Source organism: Neophocaena asiaeorientalis, unplaced genomic scaffold (genome assembly GCF_003031525.2).
Source record: "Neophocaena asiaeorientalis asiaeorientalis breed wild unplaced genomic scaffold, Neophocaena_asiaeorientalis_V1.1 scaffold131, whole genome shotgun sequence".
In the NCBI taxonomy this organism is placed as follows: Eukaryota; Metazoa; Chordata; class Mammalia; order Artiodactyla; family Phocoenidae; genus Neophocaena; species Neophocaena asiaeorientalis.
Window position 1 is genome coordinate 691,404 of NW_020173201.1, and position 21,959 is coordinate 713,362.

The 21,959-nt window shown below is 37.7% G+C and overlaps 1 protein-coding gene across 1 annotated transcript in view; it reads right to left on the reverse strand.

The window, feature by feature from the left end:
• The window catches only part of LOC112399584 (lipase member M), a 20,431-nt gene extending 14,144 nt beyond the window's left edge, over positions 1-6,287 (reverse strand). Inside the window, exons 1-2 of the mRNA XM_024744831.1 lie at positions 6,141-6,287; positions 2,783-2,900 (exon numbers count right to left, since the gene is read on the reverse strand). Coding sequence (XP_024600599.1) covers positions 2,783-2,900; positions 6,141-6,287 — 265 coding nt within the window. The remainder of the gene's footprint in view (positions 1-2,782; positions 2,901-6,140) is intronic.
• Between the last annotated feature and the right edge of the window lie 15,672 nt (positions 6,288-21,959).

Below are 21,959 nucleotides of genomic sequence, written 5' to 3' on the forward strand. Positions count from 1 at the left end.
AAGTGCTCATGGAACATTCTCCAGGATAGATCATATCTTGGGTCACAAATCAAGCCTTGGTAAATTTAAGAAAATTCAAATTGTATCAAACATTTTTTCCAACCACAATACTATGACAGCAGCTATCAATTACAGGAAAAAAAACTGTAAAAAATACAAATACATGGAGGCTAAAAATTATGCTACTAAATAACCAAGAGATCACTGAAGAAATCAAAGAGGAAATCAAAAAATACCTAGAAACAGATGACAATGGAAACACGACGACCCAAAACCTATGGAATGTAGCAAAGGCAGTTCTAAGAGGGAAGTTTATAGCAATACAATCCTACCTCAAGAAACAAGAAAAATCTCAAATAAACAACCTAACCTTATACCTAAAGCAATTGGAGAAAGAAGAGCAAAAAAAAAAAAAAAACCCCAAAGTCAGCAGAAGAAAAGAAATAATAAAAATCAGTTCAGAAATAAATGAAAAAGAAATGAAGGAAATGATAGCAAAGATCAGTAAAACTAAAAGCTGGTTCTTTGAGAAGATAAACAAAATTGATAAACCATTAGCCAGATTCATCAAGAAAAAAAGGGAGAAGACTCAAATCAACAGAATTAGAAATGAAAAAGGAGAAGTAACAACTGACACTGCAGAAATACAAAGGATCATGAGAGATTACTACAAGCAACTCTATGCCAATAAAATGGACAACCTGGAAGAAATGGACAAATTCTTAGAAAAGCACAACTTTCCAAGACTGAACCAGGAAGAAATAGAAAATATAAACAGACCAATCACCAGCACTGAAATTGAAACTGTGATTAAAAATCTTCCAACAAACAAAAGCCCAGGACCAGATGGCTTCACAGGCGAATTCTATCAAACATTTAGAGAAGAGATAACACCCATCCTTCTCAACCTCTTCCAAAATATTGCAGAGGGAGGAACACTACTACACTCATTCTACGAGGCCCCCATCACCTTGAAACCAAAACCAGACAAAGATGACACAAAAAAAGAAAACATTGGCCCTCTTTTTGAAGAGACGGTTAGAAATCTTTTTTTCTTCATGGCTGGGAGATTTCTTCCTTAAAGAGGCCAACGGGTGCTGCAAGAACAACATCAGACACTAGAGGGGAGTATTCGGCACCGACTGGACCTTAAAGGCCGATACCTTGAACTCCAATCGCCTGGGCAATGAGTGAACAGTCTAAATAAAGAGGACGTGAGAAAACAAAACTCCTTCCATGAATAGGCGCTGCAGGTGACCCCTAAGCTTATGAACTGCCACAGTCTTCCGATTTGTGGAGCTTAGTGAAAAAGTTCTCTCTGTGTCTCCAGGCTATACATGTATTTATATAAAATTCATTCATTCATTCCACATATATTTATTGGCACCTGCCATGTGCTTGGCACTCTTTTAGGTACTTTTTATAGCCTTGAACAAAATCGATAAATTTTCTGTGCCTTCTGAGTTTACATTCTGGTTGGGAGAGACAGATAATAAACAAACAAGCAAATATCTATCATATCAGTGGTGCTATAAGGAAAATTAAGCAGGATTAGGGGCTAAATTTCAGTAGCTGGAAAGGGCTTACAATTTTGAATAGGGTGGTCGAAGGAAGAATGGGAAAGAGAAGGCCTGAAAGAGGGGCCAAGGCAAACTGCGTGGATATCTGATGAAACAGTGGTGCAGAAGGAGAACTGCAAGTTCAAAGGCACTGAGATAAGAGCATGCTGGACATATATAAGGCATGGCTGTTCAGCTGGTGTAAAAATAGCTGGTTTTCAAAAAGCTGCACAAATATAAATTGGAATAAAATAGAACCCTGCAGCTTATTTATACCAAAGCCCAATAGCATTCACCCAGCATTTTCTGGTCCTAGGTAAGAGCATGGGCTACACTGGCTGACAAATCTTAATTTGAGCGCCGATTTTGCAGCATACTAGCAAGGACTAGCAAAGACTCTCTGGGCAAGTTACTTAACTTCTGTGAGGGGCAGTTTCTCAGTATTATTGTGAAACTTATATGAGACTAGCACAAATAAAGCACTTAGCCCTGTACCTGGCATACAGAAAGAAAGCAATAAAGAATTACATTATCTGTACACATGACAGATAATGTAGTTTCTGCTATAAACATAGAGCTAGAGTATTAAAAGGAATAGAGCCAAATAGAGATGAAGGATGGGCCATAGTGTACTATTACACTTTAATAGTAATGAAGGTGAATTTCTTAAAAGCCAACAATAGCCAAAAATCCCATACAGGAGAAAAAAAGGATTATATGGAAACACGTACCAAAAATGTTTAATGTACACATAGTGCCCAATTCTTTAAAAGACTTTAGTGAAAAGCTGGGCAATGTCTTAAATATTCAAAGGGCTGTCTGGATGGGGAATATAGAGTGTGCTAGGGTGGGCGTCAGATGCCAGGGCAGAGTCTGCATTCTTCATGAGCAAGGGTTGGCGTCATCTGCTTAAGAGATCATCAGTGGATATTCTAGAATATCTATATTGGAGGGGTTTGGGGAATGAATTAAATACTAGAAGGGATCAAGAAATGAACTTTTCTTGGAGGTGTTTTTTGAAAAGCAAACACTATGTTTATTTGAAATAATTGGGGATAGGGCAGTGGTGATGGGGACGGTGATGTAGCTGAAGGCATCTTTTGGCTGGAACAATGGGCCCAGTCTGTACCAAGAGCCCAGGCTCCCTCTACACACTCAAATCACAAGGAGGTGTTTAATGTAGGAAGGATTGCTATGCTGGGGTAACGTAGGGTGAACCATACCTGTCTTCTTAAGTTGCACTAGGCCCTGAGGAATCCTGTTAACAGAAAGGATATACCCATCTTCTGTTGCAACTTCATACTCCTCACAGGGATAACCTTTATGTTGGATGATTTCACTCTATGGAAAAAACACAATTTTTTTTTTGAGTTCAGTTCTGTATGGTTATGTTCTCAATGATTATAAGGTAATTCCTTGCTTTTCACCAGCTAATTATGTTATTGTAAAAAAAATTAGCAAACCCTCTCCAGTGCTCATTTTCTTTATCTTTAACGTAGAGATTGAACTAGAAGGGTAGTTCTTAATGTGGGCTCTGGACCGAGAGCTTAGCATCACTTGGGCACTTGGTAACAATAGCGAATGGTCAGTCTCCACTCAAACCTATTGAATTGGGAACTCTGGGGCTGGGGCCCAGCAATTTGTGTCTTAACAAGCTCCTTAGAAAATTCTGATGCACTCTAATATTTGAGAACCACTGGAAAAGAACACTGATTCCAAAACCTGGGTGTGTCAGAAACATCTGAGACACTTAAACATAAATATTCCTGGGCCCACTTCGGGTTGGGAATCAGGGAATTCCAGTGCAGCCAGTGGGACAGGACAGCTTACGAGAACCCCTGGTCCATGTATTCCCTAAGGTTCTTTTCAGCTCTAAAACCACAGACTCAAGAGCAGTAGAGTCATTCCTCAGTATCTGTGAGGAATTGGTTCCAAGACACCCCATAGATACCAACATCTGAGGATGGTCAAGTCCCTTACATAAAATGGGGTAGTATGTCAGTCCTCCGTATTGGCGAATTCTGCATACACGGATATGGAGGGTTGACTGTAGTTCTTAACACTTTTAGGTTAAGGATCCCTCAGTGAATTTGAGGAAAATATAGAAATGGATATACACATGGACACACCATATACTTTCAGGAGTTTCAGATTTCCTGTTTCCTATATATAGACTCCTGGTTAAGGACTCCTACTCCATACAGTTGTTACATACAGAAACTCTTTGTAAAATATAAAGCTGCTGGTCTTCCCTGGTGGTACAGTGGGTGAGAGTCCGCCTGCCAATGCAGGGAACATGAGTTCGTGCCCCGGTCCGGGAAGATCCCACAGATATATATATAAATAAAGCTGCTGAGATCTCCTCAGTATCCTCAGTTTCTGCCTACTGTAGTTACTTAGAGAAGGAGGGAATTATTTCTATTAGCTGCTGCTTTTAAAGGAACAAAGGAGGAGAAAGCTAAATGCCCAGTGTAGTATACAAGACAAAAGGGCATAATAGTTAAGAGAAAGGCCCTGGGGTCCCACTGCTTGGGTTTTTAAATCCTGGCTCTCACACTAATGCATAAATTAACTGTGTGATCTTAGGAAATTTAGTTAACTTGTCCCTATTCCTCAGTTTATTCGTCTGTAAAGTAGGTATACCAGTGGTTTATACTGTAAAAAGATAATGCACATATGACACTAACAAGATTGGCTGGCACATAGTAGGGACTCAAGGAGCATTAGCTGCTACTATAATTAAAAATCACCCCCACCCTCCCTTTCAAGTAACTCCTATTCACCTTTCAGAATTCAGGTTAAGAAACCTTTCTTCAGAAAAACTTTCCTAAATTCCCTAAGTCCCCCTATTTTATGTTTTCTTCTTTGATTTCACTTCTCTTTTGAGTGATTAGGAATTGAGTGTCTGTCTTCTCTGCTGGATTGTAAACTCCATGAAATCAGGGCACTTAGATCTCTGTAACCTCAGTGCATAACACAGTATCAGGGCCAAATAGGTGCTCAACTAACACTAGCTAGAAAAATACCTGAATGAGGACAGTTGTATACCAAAATACAGAATAAATTATATCCATATATATTAGTACTCAGAGTCAAACCCATTCAGACTCTGAAGCACTTTTTATTCTACTTCATTTAATTTATATGAGAGATTACAAGAATTTTCTATCTTACTTTGCCTCTCCATGTATGACTGCTAAATAGCAGAGTCCAATTCATTGGATTTTAGTCTTAGAGCTCCTGAAGCCCAAACAGTGTGTAGGTGCTGGCCACACCCAGTGGGTGAGGCCCAGGGAGATTGGCTGTACCTACACCTAAAGAGATCCCCTTCACTTAACGACCTAGAGGAATTTGTATGGGAACTTCTCAGGGCCGGACGGATGGCCCTTAAGGATCCACACCAATTTGCTAACTATCTGGACAAACCATCAAAAGACAGTCAATAGTTGGAATGGTCAAAAGAAACCTGATATTTGGCATTCATGTAGATTCAGGATATTTCTATAGCCTGTCAGAGTTTTAGAATTCATTCAAGGAGGCTTCTGTAAACAAGGTCTTAAATCTGTATAAAAGCATGTTAAATCTATGATACACGTATAGAGCATGAACATTACACACAATCACCTCACCCAGCTGGAAGTAGCCTCTCCTTCCCTGGGAGCGTTTATTGCATAGTTGTCACAATTATGAGCTTTGTGTTCTGGCAGACCCGGATTTAAATTCTAGCTCTACCACCTACCAGGGGTGTGGCCTGATTTGAGTTGTTTAACCTCTTTAATCTCAGTTCCTTGATTGGAAAAATGAGTATGGTCCTATCTATGGAATAGGGCAGTGAAGATAAAATCAAAAGCTTTTTCTGACCTATTGAGATGATCAAAAAAAAAAGAGAGAGAGATAAAATCAAACAGTATCTCTACAGCTTTCATCACAATGTCTGCTATGGGATAAATATGACTATATGGTGGACATTGTTAAAATTCAACTAAGATTGTGAAAGTAAGCCAAAAAGTATTCTCTGAGATACCTAGAAATTTCACTTCATGAAGTTTACTCATAGGAGGACCTCTCTAGCATTCATAGGGGTCCTTTTACTTCTAGACCACAGAGTTACCAGCTCAAACCAGGATTAAATAGGGTGGCACAGGGTGTTACTAGAAGTGACTGTCCTGAGAGTATGAAAGGAGGCCTAACATCTTTCTAATGTTGGAAGAAGTAGAAAAAGAACAGAAAGCACAGACAACATGGAAATAATCATGGGTCTGAGCTTGACCCAAGATACTGCAATGATTTAACTGCTCCTGGAATGAGCCTAAGAATCCAAGAAAAAGTTAAACTGTGTTTGAAGCTCAAAGTGATTAAGTCATTTGCCTAAGTTTACTGAAATTGTTGAAGATGAACCCATGTTTACCCACACCCAACTTAGTGTTCTTTCCAGTACAATATGTTAATTTACAACTATGTTCTACTAGCAGAAATCACCACCACATATAAATATAATATATAATGCAGATAATACACAGAGACAAACAATAACATGTAAGGTACTTTGTTTCCCCCCAAGTATGGAAAATCCCAACTTACAACATTCATGAATGCTTCCGGGTCCACAGCTTTAGTTGGCATATGTCCTGAATTCACATTTCTCTGGAACAAATGCGCCACCAGAATTAGAAGCCACATCTCGTTTCTGTGTGAAACAATCCACTCTCTTGACAAGATTTTTGACATGGTCCAACATCTGCATTTATCTGTTCTTGGTAATATAACAACTGATTCTAAAGTCAGAAGAATCTGTAAGTTTAAAAACTCTTTCATATATTTTCCAGCTGTAATTTCTTCTCCAAATTCCGGAGCAAGGTAAACAAGCTTGGTTGACAGGAACAAAAGAACATAAAGCAGAATGGAAACAACATCCAGGATGTCTCAATACTATCTGGCTCTGCCCACTCCCTCAAACAACTTGGTGTGTAGAAAGAACTTTCTTTGACGCAACCTGGAGTTATGTGATATGATACAACTCATAAAATCCCTGTTCATCATCAGGTAGTATGCACCATAGGAAGCATCATTTTCTTTTTTTCCTAGTTCTTTAAAAAAATTTTGTTTTCTTGGAGTATAGTTGATTTACAATGTGGTATCAATTTCAGGTGTTCAGCAAAGTGAATCTGTTATACGTATACATATATCCACCCTTTTTTAGATTCTTTTCCCATATAGGCCATTATGGAGTATTGAGTAGAGTTCCCTGTGCTATACAGTAGGTCCTTATTAATTATCTATTTTATATACAGTAGTGTGTATATGTCAATCCCAATCTTCCAATTTATCTCTCCCCTTTATCCCCGGTAACCATAAATTTATTTTTTACACCTGTAGAAAATTGTAACTCTATTTCTGTTTTGTAAATAGGTACAAATATCATATGATATTGCTTATATGTAGAATCTGAAAAAAAGGTTACAAATGAACTTTTTCTAGTTCTTATCTATCTTTTATAGGTAGAAAGGTATGAAGTCTGCAGAAAACTTTATGACCCTTTAGAGTCACAGTCTGGGGCTTCAATGATCACAGACCTTTGGCTGAAGGTCAATGTAGTGATAAGCATTTTTACTTATCAAGAATGTCAAAAATTTTAGGACATTTTCTATTTTTAGTTATGGGTAAGAACATTGATTGGAAGAAAATGAATCTTCCATGTTTAGGCCATTTCTAGGTAGCTCAGCTAAATAGACATGAAAAGTTTTATTTGGGTTTGTAATCACTAGTTAATTGCTGAGAGATTACTTTGATGGATACCCGGTCATTAAATCATCTGCAATAACTAAAAGGAGTTGCAGCCTAGTTATTTTCATGAACTAAATGCCCCAATTCAATCAACTATGTGGCCATGTGAGCAATTCCTTAGCCTACTAATATTTAAGCAGGCCAGGAGAATAGTTATTGTCATTTTAAGTAAAGAATGTGTTAAAATTTAAGAAAAAATACTATTTAAAGTAAAATATTTCTTTACTTTTACGTCAGCTCTTCAGAACTGAGCTACCAGCAGCCACGCTAATTGAGAGACTTTCGGAATGTGGGTTGGTGAAGGAGGTGAAGCCAGAACAGGACTGGTGAGTCTGTGTGTAGACAGCCGCCCACACTCTCAAGCCTCACCCACTCTGGGCCGCCTGCATAGATGTCATGAGGTGAGCTTGCAGCTCTAATCTGGAGCAGTCTCAACATTCCCAACACTAGTGATCCGATGTGTGCTAAGGAGTAGCGATCTGACCTACTTTAGGAGAGCAGAGGAAGCATTTGCCCAACACTTGGCAGAGCCCCAGGTCCTCAGCACCCACTGAGCTCACTCCGAAGTTATGCAAAATAAAATTTTGGAAAAGAACTTGGGCTCCCAGTGTTGACATTTTAGGATTTTTAAGATGTTAATCAGCCAGACATATACACACTACTATATATAAAATAGGTAAATGACAAGGACCTACTGTATAGCACAGGGAGCTGTACTGACTATCTTGTAATAACGTATAATGGAAAAGAATCTGGAAAAGAATACATGTATAATATACATATATGTGTGTGTGAATCGCTTTACTATATACTTAAAACTAACACAACATTGTAAATGAACTATACTTCAATTAAAAAAAAAAGTTATATAGCCAGAAGGAAAGAAAATCTCATTCTGCCCTTTCATTTTCATTTGGGAAGATAGGTTAAAAAGCCTTGCCCAATATTACCTAGCTAGATTGTGGCAAGGCCATAACTAAAATCCAGGTGTTTTAATTCATCATTGAATATTATTAACGCATTTGAATAAAATGTAACAGTTCCATGTTCCGCATTCAAGGACAAAGGCTCACCTACGATCGAAAGCAATTACATCAGTTTCTGTGAATTGTCTCTTTAAAAGTTCTCTCTGGATTTAAAATTCAAAACAATTCTCAATAATTTCATTATAAATTTGGGACATATAATCTCACATTGTTCCAATATATTCAGGTAAGATCAACTCTCACATAATATACATGTGAATACTGTATAGACTTATTATTGAAAGAATTGATGCCAAAAAACTGATTAGTTCTGAAAAACTCCTAGGTTTTTGATAGTAGGACTACTTTCCTTCAACACGGCCTCTTTTACGGCCTTTAGAAACTGTGCCCTCCTTGCATACAAGCAAATGTAGAGAAAATAGAGTTCAATTTGGCTATCAAATTCCTGGGTGACTTTATGAGCTCACAACTGTCATTTTGGAAGCAAGAAAGTGACATGCAAGGTCCAGCTCAAAGAGCTACATTTTGAACAAATATGAAATAAGTATAGCTCTTCCACACTGCAGAATTTTAACAATGCCCTCAACACCTGAGCAACCCACAGCTTGTGGAAATTATCATTATAGAGAACAGGGGATCCAAATGTGCCAGTGTGACCTCCAACTTGGAATTGTTTATCTTGAGAGATTTATCTTTAGAAGTTTCTATCAAGGAACGCTGTGATATTTTTAAATGGTTTTTTTGCCATCTCAATACACAAAGGAGGATCTGAAGTACCCTGACACCTTGAAACTAAGAAAATATATCTCCCCTAATGAGCACTATCTATAAATCAGTTAAATATCAAAATTACATAAAAAGGGACAGGTCAAATAGGAGAGAGATTAAGGAAAAGCTAAGAAAAAAGTGAATAAAGGATCATTACCTATAGATGTACTGTGTGTAAAAATTATAAAAAATTGAATCAGTTAAACAAAACAGGACACCCCGACCTCCACACACACACCAGTAACACAAGAGTATAAAAAAAGCAAAACTGGGAGTGAATTCCTCTTTGCTATTTGAGTTGCAGGTTAAAGGGCTCTCAAGTGCTGCTTTCCCCCAAGGTTGAATTGAGCTTTATTAAAACAAATCTTTCAGGTTCTATAATCCAAAACCTCAAGTCCAGTGAAGACTGTGCCGTGGAATCTGCCTGAAGGTCCAAGTCAGTGCTCTCGTCAGAATCACTCTATGATCAAATGACCAAAACTTTTGTACAAACAGATGCCCTACTCCTTCTCTCAATATGAATTATCTCACAAGAGACTCAGGGCCATCAGGCAAATGCTCTCTTGGTTTATCTGCCCTCCCAGTTTGTTAGACATGCCTAAAAATATACAATTGTCATCTTGACACCAATCAATATCTCTCAGCTGTACTAATCAACATGTGATGATTCTTTTTTTTAAATATAAATTGTTTTGTCTTAAAATAAAGTTATTAATCTCTCAAATAAGTTGTAGTTAAATTTTAAAATTTTAGATCTTTGGGAAAACATTTTAAAGATTATTGAAAAATAAGACAACAGAATGTACTTATGTTTATGCTGAAGGACAAGGAAAACTACAGGATTTTAAAATAACCATGGCACAATGTTGAGGTTGCTGGTATTATAGAAGGTATAACCTTTGTAGGTGAGTTGGTTTCTAAAAACACAAATATTCATATCTAAACTTATCACCTTATGAAGTTCTAGAAAATTCAAGAATATACGGTACTGGTCCATTAACATCATGATGCTTCTGGGAATTTATCCCTTTCTTCTAGGTTATCCAATTTGTTGGCACGCAATTGTTCATAGTAGTTTCATGTGATCCTTTGTATTTCTGTGGTATCAGTTGTAACGTTGCCTTTTTCTAATTTCTAGTTTTATTTGCGTCCTCTCTCTTTTTTTTCGTAGTCTAGCTAACAGTTTGTCAATTTTGATTATCTACTCAAAAAGCTAATTCAGTGTTCCATTGAGTTTTTCTATCGTTTTTCTTTCTTTCTTTTTTTTTTTTTTTGCAGTACGTGGGCCTCTCACTGTTGTGGCCTCTCCCGTTGCGGAGCACAGGCTCCGGATGCACAGGCTCAGCGGCCATGGCGGGCGCAGCCGTTTCGCCGCATGTGGGATTCTCCCAGACCGGGACACGAACCCGTGTCCCCTGCATCTGCAGGCGGACTCTCAACCACTGCGCCACCAGGGAAGCCCCTATCGTTTTTCTTGTTACAGTTTTATTATAACGTATCTTGGAGAAAGTCATTTTGAATTGATATTTTGGGGCAAGCTATTAGCTTCACGAACTTGGATGTCCAAATTGCTCCCCAGATTTGGGAATTTCTCCTTCTCCTTCTGGGACTCTAGTGATGTGTACATTGTTTCCATTAATTTATCCTGTAAGTTCTATAGACTCTCTTTGTTCCTTTTCTTTATCTTTTGTTTTCTGTTCCTCTGACAATAATTTCAATTGATCTGTCTTCCTGCTCATTGATTCATTGCTTTGTTTGTTTCAGTCTGCCTTTGAAATGCTCTATTATTCAGTACCAGTCATTGTATTCTTCAGCTCCAAAATTTCTGTTTGGTTCTTTATATGTTTTCTATCTCTTTGTTGAACTTCCCATCTTGTTCTTGTATTTTCCTGATACCATCAAATTGTTTATTTGTGTTCTCCTGTACCTGAGTATCTTTAGAACAATTGTTTATAATTCTTTGTTGAACAATTCCTGGTTCTCCATTTCTCTGGGGCCAGTTCCTGTAGGTTTACTGTATTCCTCATCCTTCGTGATCCTTGTGTAGGTGTCTGTATTTGGAGACACAGTCATCTCTTCCAGACTTTATGGTCTGACTGTGGTAAAGGAAGACTTTTACCTGTGGATGGGGCATGCTGAAGTGTGCTATGGCCTCAGGTCTAGTTGTGCAGGGCACCAAGTGCAGGAGTGTGTGGTGGCACCGGGGAGTGACGTCTCGTGGGCTCAGATTGCTGGGATCCACAGCGTCGACAGCTGTGTGGTCCTTGGTGAGTGCTACAGGGCTCACAGTGACTGCAAGTGTTCTTGGGACCCTCAGTAGTGCCTTCAGGTCCAGCAGCTAGGGATCGGGCACCGATTGCAGACACACACATCATGGTGGGGACTGGGGAGAGAGAAAGAACCAGCCCAACTGTGCGCACACTGGCTCTTGTGGAGTTATGGCCCTCTGTGCTTTGATCTTTTTGTAAGGTAAGCCAGAGTGTCTTCATCAGCTAGTGAAACTATGAAACCTCTGATGTAGAAAGCAGCAATCGTATCCCCCACAGACTGGTCCAGGTGTGAATCCTGACTCCGCCCCTTCCTGGCCCTGTGAGTTTTGTTAAACCACTTAACCTCTCAGAGTCTCAGTAAAAATGAGGTGTTATCAGGATAAATGGGAAAATGTATGCAAATGGAATAAGCACATAGTGGGTGCTTAAAGAACTGTCTTTCCTTTCCCTTTATCTTTTCTTCTTAAAGGGTCCTGTGATATGGACACAAGCTTGGTGGCTTAAGTTTTCAGATTTAGGTCTAAACCAGGATTAAGTCATAGTTTGTTAGAGCCCAAATAATACACTTCTGAAATCATTTAGTTCAACTTTACCACTTTTCTTAAAAAATTACATAGCATGTAGAACACGTATTTGGGGTGAAATTTCAAACACTATGAAACACATAGAATGAGATGTACCTCCTACTTTTCTTCTTGGAATTAATTCCCATTGATAGTGTGATGTGTGTCCTTTATGACACTTTTTATAAGTTTACATATATACATAATTATGCATACTGATACATATAACATTATTTACATAAATATGCATATATTTACATATTTATATACAGCTTTGAAAGTCTCTTTCATATAAAAATTCCTTTCCATTTCAATATTTTAAACTATCTCATTCTATGTAACTACTGCATAAAGCCACATTGTATGTATCAAGATATGATGATGGATCAAATATTCCTTGTTGATGGCTTTTAGCTTGTTTGCAATGTTTCATTATTACGAATAATACCATAGCAACTACCCTTGTGTATATACATATATATATATAGTGAGCACATATGAGAGTATTTTTATAGAAAAGATTTATAGATGTAAATCTATACTGTAAAGTATGTCATCTACATTTTCATAGCTACTGCTAAGTTGCCTCCAAAAGACCAAACGAATGTAAGTTCTCCTAATAGGGCATGAACATGATTGTTTCTCCACATCTCCCTTCATCAATTCTGCACTTCATAAATCTTTCTAATTTTGCCAATATGATGGGATCAAGACATCTCATTGTAATTTTAGTTTGCATTTTCTTAAGTTATAATGAAATTGAGACTTTTAAAATATTTTGGCTCTTTGATTTTCTTTTATGAATTGCCTTTGCAAATTATTAGCTTGTTTTCTCTGTGTTTTTAAAAAAAACTGGTCTGGGCTTTTAATTTTTTATGAATATTGATCACGGTTTGTTATACATATTGCCAATATTTTCTCTTTTAAACTTTTTGATTGTGGTGCCTTTCTTTAGTTATTACTTCATCATACGGAAGTGTTAAAATGTTATGAGTTAAGTCTCTTGAGGTTTTCATTTTGGGTTTCTGGATTTTCTGAGTTTTAAGACAGTTTTTCTCTACTCCAAGGTTATACAAATATAGTTTATATTCTTTTCAATATTTCTACAATATTTTTCATTTAGAACTCTGGACCATTTGAAATTTATTTTTAGTATGGGTAGGTATTGAATCTGAGTTATTTTTTATAAGTAGTTATTTAATTTTACCAGGATCACTTACTATATAGTCTTTTCTGATTCCACTGCTATGAAAGCCACCTTTACACTTTCATCTTATATTACAAAATCCTGAAGCCTCTGAGCTTACAAAATTTTCCTAGAGCAATTCTTCTCAGCTGGGAGTGAGTTCATCTCCCAGGGGAGTTTCGGCAATGTGTGGAGACATTTTTGGATGTCATCACTATAGGAATGTTACTGGCATCTAGTGTTAGAGGCCAGGGATGCTGCTAAGCATCCTACAATGCACATGATGGACTGCAAATCAAAGAATTTCCCAACCCCAAATGTCAGTAATGCTGAGGTTGAGAAATCTTGGCCTAGAGTCATCACAGTATATGAATATAAATCTGAAAAATAATTCTACTTAGAAAAGGTATGTGAACATATTTTTAAAATCAGTGTTTAAAATTATTGCTTTTTTTGTATCCTTCGACAAATCCTCTTAGAGTTGTTTTGCATATGAGCTTGTTTTCATGATTTAGAAGCTGTCTGTTTTGCAGTTGAGAAAAAAATGTGACCTCTCCTCATTGTCTTTTCTCCGCGATGCTCTTTAGTCTCATAACTAGAATATTTTATGCTCACCAACTGTAGAACACAGTGTTTTATCCTCTGGATGACAGATACATATATCAACTGTGTGTTCATTTCAAAGCACTGGCTTTTACTGGACCAGGTGAAGGAGAAGTTTTCAGACTTGATTTTACCTCTCATATGCAAGAAAATCAGACTGAGAACCATCTGATTGATGATGCTGATTTCAGTTCCCACCCTAAAGCAACTGAAGCAGGGTCTCTACTTATATTGTCACCCTTTGAGATTTTGAAAATTTTGATGTAGGCAGTAGAGAAATGGCTGGAATTATTTTAGTCCAGGGGTACTTGAAAGATGAATCAGGCTTGGGTGGATCCATATTTAAGGTCTGGGGTCAGACAGAGAGTAGCATGAAGCACTATAGATCCTTACGAAGGGAGAGGGGAGCTAAACCATAGAAAGGGTCATGCAAAGGCACTAAAGTGGCAGGCACTGGAATTTCCCTGGCTGCTGGGGTGTGGAAGTACTTGGTGTTCAACTCTGCTTTCATCTGCCCTGATTTTTAAAGTAATCACATTTATAGGAATAAAGCACAATGAGATTAACAAACACCTAACAGATCAACTAGTTTATTTCACAGATAAAACAGGCCCAGGAGAGGGAAACAACTTTCCCAAATGTGTAAGACCAGCTTCAGCATGATGGAAGCTAAGGAAAGGAAGCGGCACGGGGAGTAAAAACAGAGAGAAGGTCTCAGAGGAAACAGGATAAATAAAGGCCCCTTCTATCACCTCACTAGCATTCATGGGATGTCCTAGCAACAGCCACTGTCCCCCTGTAAAGTTATTAGATGTAAGTGTCTCTGTATTCAGAGGTTGCCTCTCCTTTCTATGCATTCTTTCTTTTTTTTTTTATTGGAGTATAATTGCTTTACAGCGTTGTGTTAGTTTTTGCTGTACACTGAGATGAATGAGCTATATGTATACATATATCCCCTCCCTCTTGGACCTCCCTCCCTGCATCCCCCCACCCCACCCATCTAGATCATCACAGAGCTGAGCTCCCTATGCTATACAGCATGTTCCCACTAGCTATCTATTTTACACATGGTAGTGTATATATGTCACTCCTAATCTCCCAATTTATCCCACCCTCCCCTTCCCGCACTGTGTTTGCATGTCCGTTCTCTACGTCTGCGTCTTTATTTCTGCCCTACAGATAGGTTCTTCTGTACCATTTTTCTAGATTCCACATATATGCGTTAATATACAATGCTTATTTTTCTCTTTGAGTTACTTCACTCTGTATGACAGACTCTAGGTCCATCCACATCTCTACAAATGACCCAATTTCACTCCTTTTATGACTGAGTAATATCTCATTGTATATATACACCACATTTTCTTTATCCATTCATCTATTGATGGACATTTAGGTTGCTTCCATATCCTGGCTATTGTAAATAGTGCTGCAATGAATATTGGGGTACATGTGTATTTTTGAATCATGGTTTTCTCAGAGTATATACGCAGTAGTGGGATTGCTGGGTCATATGGTACTTCTATTTTTAGTTTTTAAAGGAACCTCCATACTGTTCTCCATAGTGGCTGTATCAATTTACATTCCCACCAGCAGTGCAAGAGCATTCTTGATTTTGAGACTCTCTTTGTTCCCAGAACATAGCAGCTGATCGCCTACCTCACTCTGTTACTAACATGTTGTATGATTTCCAAAGATTCTCCCCAAGGGCTCCTGCCCTGAAATGTTTATTTGATTGTCTGTGATGTGTCTAGTATATCTTTTCAACAGGGAATATGCAGCCGATAATTAATCACATTGATACAGACCAAATAAAATAGATCAAAACACACAATGAAAATTCTAGAAACTTTACAATTTTAAAACAATGCCCTTAAAGATATAGAAGAAAAACAATTTTTTCCTGCTCTTTAAAACCTTTAATATACCTAATAAAGGATGGTACAATTGTATAGGATGGTACAATGGTATAATAAAGGATGGTACAATGGTATAATAAAGGATGGTACAATTTTCCTGCTCTTTAAAACCTATAATATACCTAATAAAGGATGGTACAATTGAGGATTATAAAAGACTCTAGCTGTCATGGAGTTTCTTTAAAATTTTTTTCCCAGGGTCAGTAAAGGGGTAAGTGTGAGAATGTGTAGGTTTAGTTATGTAGCCTGGAAATACCAACTGAGGCCTCAATTCACAGGGACACCTAGCAGGCAGTCCCACCTGGAAGGGACAATTAACTGTAGTGGAATCCGACAGACCTGGGTCCAAATCCCAACTCTGCGTCTCACCAGCTGTGGACCCTTGGACAATTTTCTGATTTTCTCTCTTCTTACCTATAAGTTAATAATAATAACACCTTCTTGCAGCATTGTTGTAAAGCTTAAGTGAAATATGTGTGAGGTGCACAGAGTGACGGCTGGCATCCAGAAGCTACCTAATATGTTGCTGTTATTTATTGTTGTCCTTATTATTGGGGTTCTGTTCAATTTGGCTTGAGGTGGAGAAGACTGAAAACAAGGCTTACTTGGAAATTTTCTATCTCATATTTTAATGGATATGGAACCTGGAATGGGTGATCCCGACAACAGACCATGCTCTTGAGTGGATAAAGTTTGCCATGTGACGTCTAGGCGAAGCTGCCTGGATGGGCTAGGCTGCTGTGGATGCCATGGGCTTTCCCTTGACAGCACCCAGCAAGTGAGGAATTTGGAAGTTCTCCAACTGATAATTTGTGTACACAGCTAAAGCAGAAATTTACTTTGTCTACACAATTTGACTGTCTGTATTGATTAAATCATCAAATCTATTATTGGTTGAGTGTGTACCTTCCACAAGACTTTTCTGAAATAGGCAATGGCCTTGAAAAGACCTTCCACATTTTGCCGTAATGGGGATTGTCCACCTGCTATACCTTTCTGTAACCTGAAAACACTGATTCTAGAGGTGTTTATAAATTCATCTAAATATGCTTTAAAAATTTCCTCACTTATTTTTTTCCCCTTTAAGAAGTCACTCCATTTCCAGAGCATCTCTTCTTTCTCCAGTAGATGGTCAAGTCAAGAAACAGGCAAGCATATTCCCTTGCTTATCATATAAAATATGAAATATTCTTCTTACTCTCTTCTCCCAAAAGGTTATCACTTATTTTCCTCTCTTTTATTTACTCAGACATGCATTTAATTCTCTTTAAAAAAACATTCTTTTTCAATGTTAATTTTTATAACTCTCTGATGGGAAATTTGGCAATATGTATAAAAAATTTAAGTATTCTTGATTCAGAAATTTATTTCTAAGGACCATCAACAGTGAACAAAAATATTTATAAGGAAGAGGGTGAAAAGTTGGAAACAGCATAAATAGCCATGTGAATGAAATGGTTACAGAAATTCTACTTGATCCTTACAACACAATACTGTTCCGTCATTACAAAAATATTGTAGACGTGTATTATAGCTAATACAAAAGTATTCATAATATGTTTTAATGGGGAAAATGAAGGCTACTACATAGTATTTATTGAATATTTTTTAAGTTATAAGCAGACATGAGTAGAAATGAGACCAGAGAAAAATCTATCAAAATACTAATCAAGTAGTTTTCTCTGGGGGCTGAAGTTACTGGTTAGTTATTATTTTCTTTGTTAGCTTTTCTCTATGTTTAAAAATGTCTGTAATAAACAATTTTACTTTTACAATGGTACAAAAACACAGTAAGTGTTGTTTTTTTTTTTAACTTGAGAAAATATTCCCAAGCCTGTTTTAATCTAAGAGAAAGGCAGTGTAATTTAGGAGCAGAAGGAACTCTAGCTAGACCTATGTCATTACAGAGTCCATTCACTGAAGGAAGGCTGATTCAGGAATGCTGTCTGCTCAGGCTCAGGTGCTACAGTAAAAAGGGAGGCCAAAGCAGAGGAGGAAGCAGGACACCGACCACACAGAGCTTCCCCTATAATCAGCTACCATTTTAGTAACCAGCTTCACTGCCTCAGGCCTAAATTCTTCTACAGTTGCTTTAATCTGTGGCTACCATTTTCCCTGATGCCCTAGTGGAGTTCATTAGGCAGTGCTTCCCAAGTGTAGGTATACACCGCTGGGGCTATGGAAGATTTTAACTGGTACATGTGCATGGTATTAAATAATGTTGAATCACATGATGTGAGAGTTAGTCTCTATATTAGTTTTCTGCTGCTGCTGTAACAAATGACCACAAACCTAGTGGCTCACAATCACATAAGTTTATTCTCTTACAGTTCTGAAGGTTAGAAATCTAAGATCAGGAGGTTGATAGGGCTGCATTCTTCCTGGAGACTTCAGGGGAAAATGTTTCCTTACCTTTTCTGGCTTCTAGAGGCTGCCTGCATTCCATGGCTCCTAGTGTATCATGCCAACTTCTGGTTGTTCCATTGTCATATTTCCTTTTTCTAACTTTGACCTTCTTGTCTCCCTCTTATAAGGACCTTTGTGATGACATTGGACACATGCAGATAACCCAGAATAAACTCCCCACCTCGAGTACCCTAACTTAATCACGTCTGTAAAGTCTCTCTTGCCATGTAAGGTAACATATTCACAGGTTTCTGGGATTAGGACATGGGCATCTTTGCGGGAGGCATTATTCATCCTACCATAGTCTTCCTCTCAAATTTATTTCAATCTTTTGAGTGCATCAAGAAGAAAGTCTAACTTTGGTTTATGTCTTTGTTTCTAGCACTCGCTAATCTCTCTTTCAAACAAAGAGCACATATTTAACAAAAAGAAGGCAGTTCTGAAACTCAAGTGTCCTGACTAGTCATCTAATTTATTATTAATTATCTCCTTTTTATTGTTTTTATGTTTATGGTTATCCTCAAATTTTGGCAAATAATACTTTTTCCTCCCATTTTCAGTAACTGTAGAAAGTTTCTTTTAAAAAGTTATTTAATTAAATAGGCAAATTGATTTTGAGACTTTTAAATAAGCAGTATTATAGGTGGCATACAGATGGGGCAAACATTGTGAATGAGGAATGTGAATGACTAAAGTTTGGGAAATATTGCCTTAGTAGAACACCACCCTACTTAAAATTAGGGAAGAATCAGGGAATCCAGGGATGACTCTGTCCCTCACTTTGTTTTGCATAAGGCCTCCTCTGGTGAACTGACAAAATTTCCTTTCTGCCTCTGTTGACAGTTGGTTCTGTAGATGGTAGAGGGTGAGTCAGCAAGACAGGGAAAAAAACCTTCCTTCTCATTCATGAAGAATGCAAATCAACAACGGAAAATCTGTGGGATATCATGCATTGGGCATCGGATCAGTGCAAATCTCCTTGCAAGTCTTTCTGAGGGGTAAAGGAAAGTCCCTGCATGCAGGCGGTCTCGCTCTGGTCGATGATTATAAATCAGGGCAACGTAAGGTAGGAAAGGGCCAGGTCCATAAGACAAGGAGCAATAAAGAACTACAGAGTTTAGACAGGGAGATGACCCCTTCAGCTTGAAGGTAGAGGGGATGGGTGAAAATGGAATAGAGAGAGAATGGGGAGGATCAAGGAACTCTTCATCATGAAGACAGTTTTTCTTCAGGGACTTTACCAGGAATTTCCCCAGGAGGCATTTGAGGTGGCGGCTTCATCATTGCCAACACTTTAGGTTTTCCCTTGATGTCATCCTCAGTATTAGAAAAGTTTCCTGAGTACCTTGCCAGACTTGCTCATAATGTGCTGATACAAAACTAGAGTTTAATTTCCTCTTTGTTAAAATCATAAGATATCTTAGATTATGGGTCTTCTGTTATTAAAAGCTTATAAAAGTTTTTTCTTTGCCTTTTATGTAATCTAAGAAGCAAAGATTCTATGTCTTATTAAATATTTCCTGTACTTCACACTGTCGTTATCAGATCTTTGCTTACTTAGAAAAACTAAGTCTTTTCAGTAAAAGAATAGTTTTTTTAAGATCTTGTGATTTTCTGTATTTGCCTTTCAAACCTTAAATAACTGGATATACGGATACACATTACACCAATGTCACGCCCCCCAAATCTATTTAAAGAAATTACCTAGTATTAAACAATTTTAATAACATTTGCATTTCCTAATTTTCCATCATACATGTATATTATTTTTATAGTATGAATAGTATTGTTTCATTATAACTATAAACATAAAACTTATCACCACATAGCCTTATGATAAGTCTTGTACAGTATGTAGTTCGTAATTTCCCCTTTGCTCCACCCCAATGCTGATTTGCTGACTTCTGTTTCCAACGTGCAGAGCTTCTGCATCCCACACTGTTGATGACACGCTTTGACAGTCTGGGACCAGGTATTCATTACCTATAGCAGAGTTTCCAGGAATCTTTTCTTGGGGGAGGAGGAAGTGGCAGCGTGTGGAAGGTATTTTTTTTTTTAAGTGCTAATTTTGATGAAGCTTACTGAGGATGCAAATAAATTAACTTTCTCAGCTCAGTTGACTGGTTTGGTTAGGAGAGCAGTTGGCACACAAAAAAATTATTGGTGCTTTTATTTATACTTTATATAATGTTTTTAATGATTGCACAATATTGTTTTCATTATTATTTGGATTTGGATTGGCTCTGTGGGAGATGTGATGATGCTGATGAAATTTTTGTTTCTTTTATTTTAAAAGTGACTGAAGTTCTGATGGGACTAAAACCCTGTCACACCTTGACACTGGCTACGGAAAGTATTTCTTAACCTATCAAGAATACCAGCAATCTGTTTTCACTCTACCCCAAAGCACTTAAATCACATTAGAACTCTAAAATGTAATAAGAACCACATCAATATCTTGTAATCTCTAAATGTCAGATTAAAATATGAGTGGAGAATGGTGTAGTAAGTCAATGGAAGCTTTTAGAGAACTGACATTTCCCCCTAGGTCCGTATACATGTTAGAGATGGTATCAGCACAGAATTCAGCTTTGGGTGAGACTAGGAATTAATTCAAATTAATGAATCCTAATTGAGTGCCTTCTGTTTTCAAGTCCCCTTGCTGAAAGCAATGAAAAGTTAAAACATAAAGCTAAAACTTGGAAACAACTCAGAGGTACTCCAGTGGGTGAATGGTTAAATAAACCATAGCCGGTCCATACTGTGATATTACTCAGCAATAAAAAGGAACAAACATACAGGTTAACAATTCGGATGGATCGCAAAGGCATTGCTTTGAGAGAAAAAGCCAACATCAAGAGGTCACATATTGCATGATTCCATTTATACAACAATATAGAGATGGAGAACAGATTAGTGGTTGCCAGGGGTTAGGTTCAAGGAGGGATGGGGGGTGATGGGAGTGGTTGTTGACTATAAATGGATAGCATGAGGGAAATTTTTGTGGTAATGGACAGTTCTACGTCTTAATTGCAATAGTGGTTACACAGCCTACACATAAGATTACACTGAACTGTACACACACGTGCTCGCACGCACACGTGCACACGAGTGCATATAAAACTGGTGAAATCTGAATAGACTCTGGATTGTATCAAGGTCAAATTCATGGCTTTGAGGGTATGCTATAGTTATGTAAGATATTACCTTTGGGGGAAACAGTGAAGAGTGCGTGGCACCTCTCTATACTAATTTTGCAATTTCCCATCAATCTACATCATTTCAAAATAAAAAGTTTTTAAAAAGTTAAAAGATAAGAAAGACGTCACTCGTGTCCTCTTCCTGAAATTTATTAGGAAGATAGATTTACACAAAACTCTTACATGAGATAATTCTGGAGCATAACAAAAAAGACTTATTAAGAGGCACTATTAATTTTGGAGCACGAGGCTCAGGAAAAACTTTTCAGATATGGTGGTGTTTTGGCCAGACCTTGGAAGATGTGGGTAAGCTTCCCATGGGAGGAGAATGGGGAAGTGGTTGGAGCTGAGCAAGGCCCTTGATGGTCAATATCTTCCTAGCTTTTGGATTAATGAGTCTCAGAAAGCCATTATTTTAGTCTGGTTTCACCTCTCTGAAACTGATTACACTTCCTGAAAGAAATTCACCAAAGACTTTACATTTGACATGAATTTGCATTGATTGAAATTAATGTTATCACTTACCTGTTCCATTAAAAAATATCAGTGAGATGTTTAAGCTTGGGAAACTATAGTAATATAATGAGCCTTTTACGGGGTTGTGAGCATGAGTTTCTTGCTTTGCATAAATGCAAGGTTAAGACAAAAAGGAGAACCATTGCCAAAATTTCCATAAATTTGTATGACAAAGTCTGTAGCCAAATTCCTCATCCGT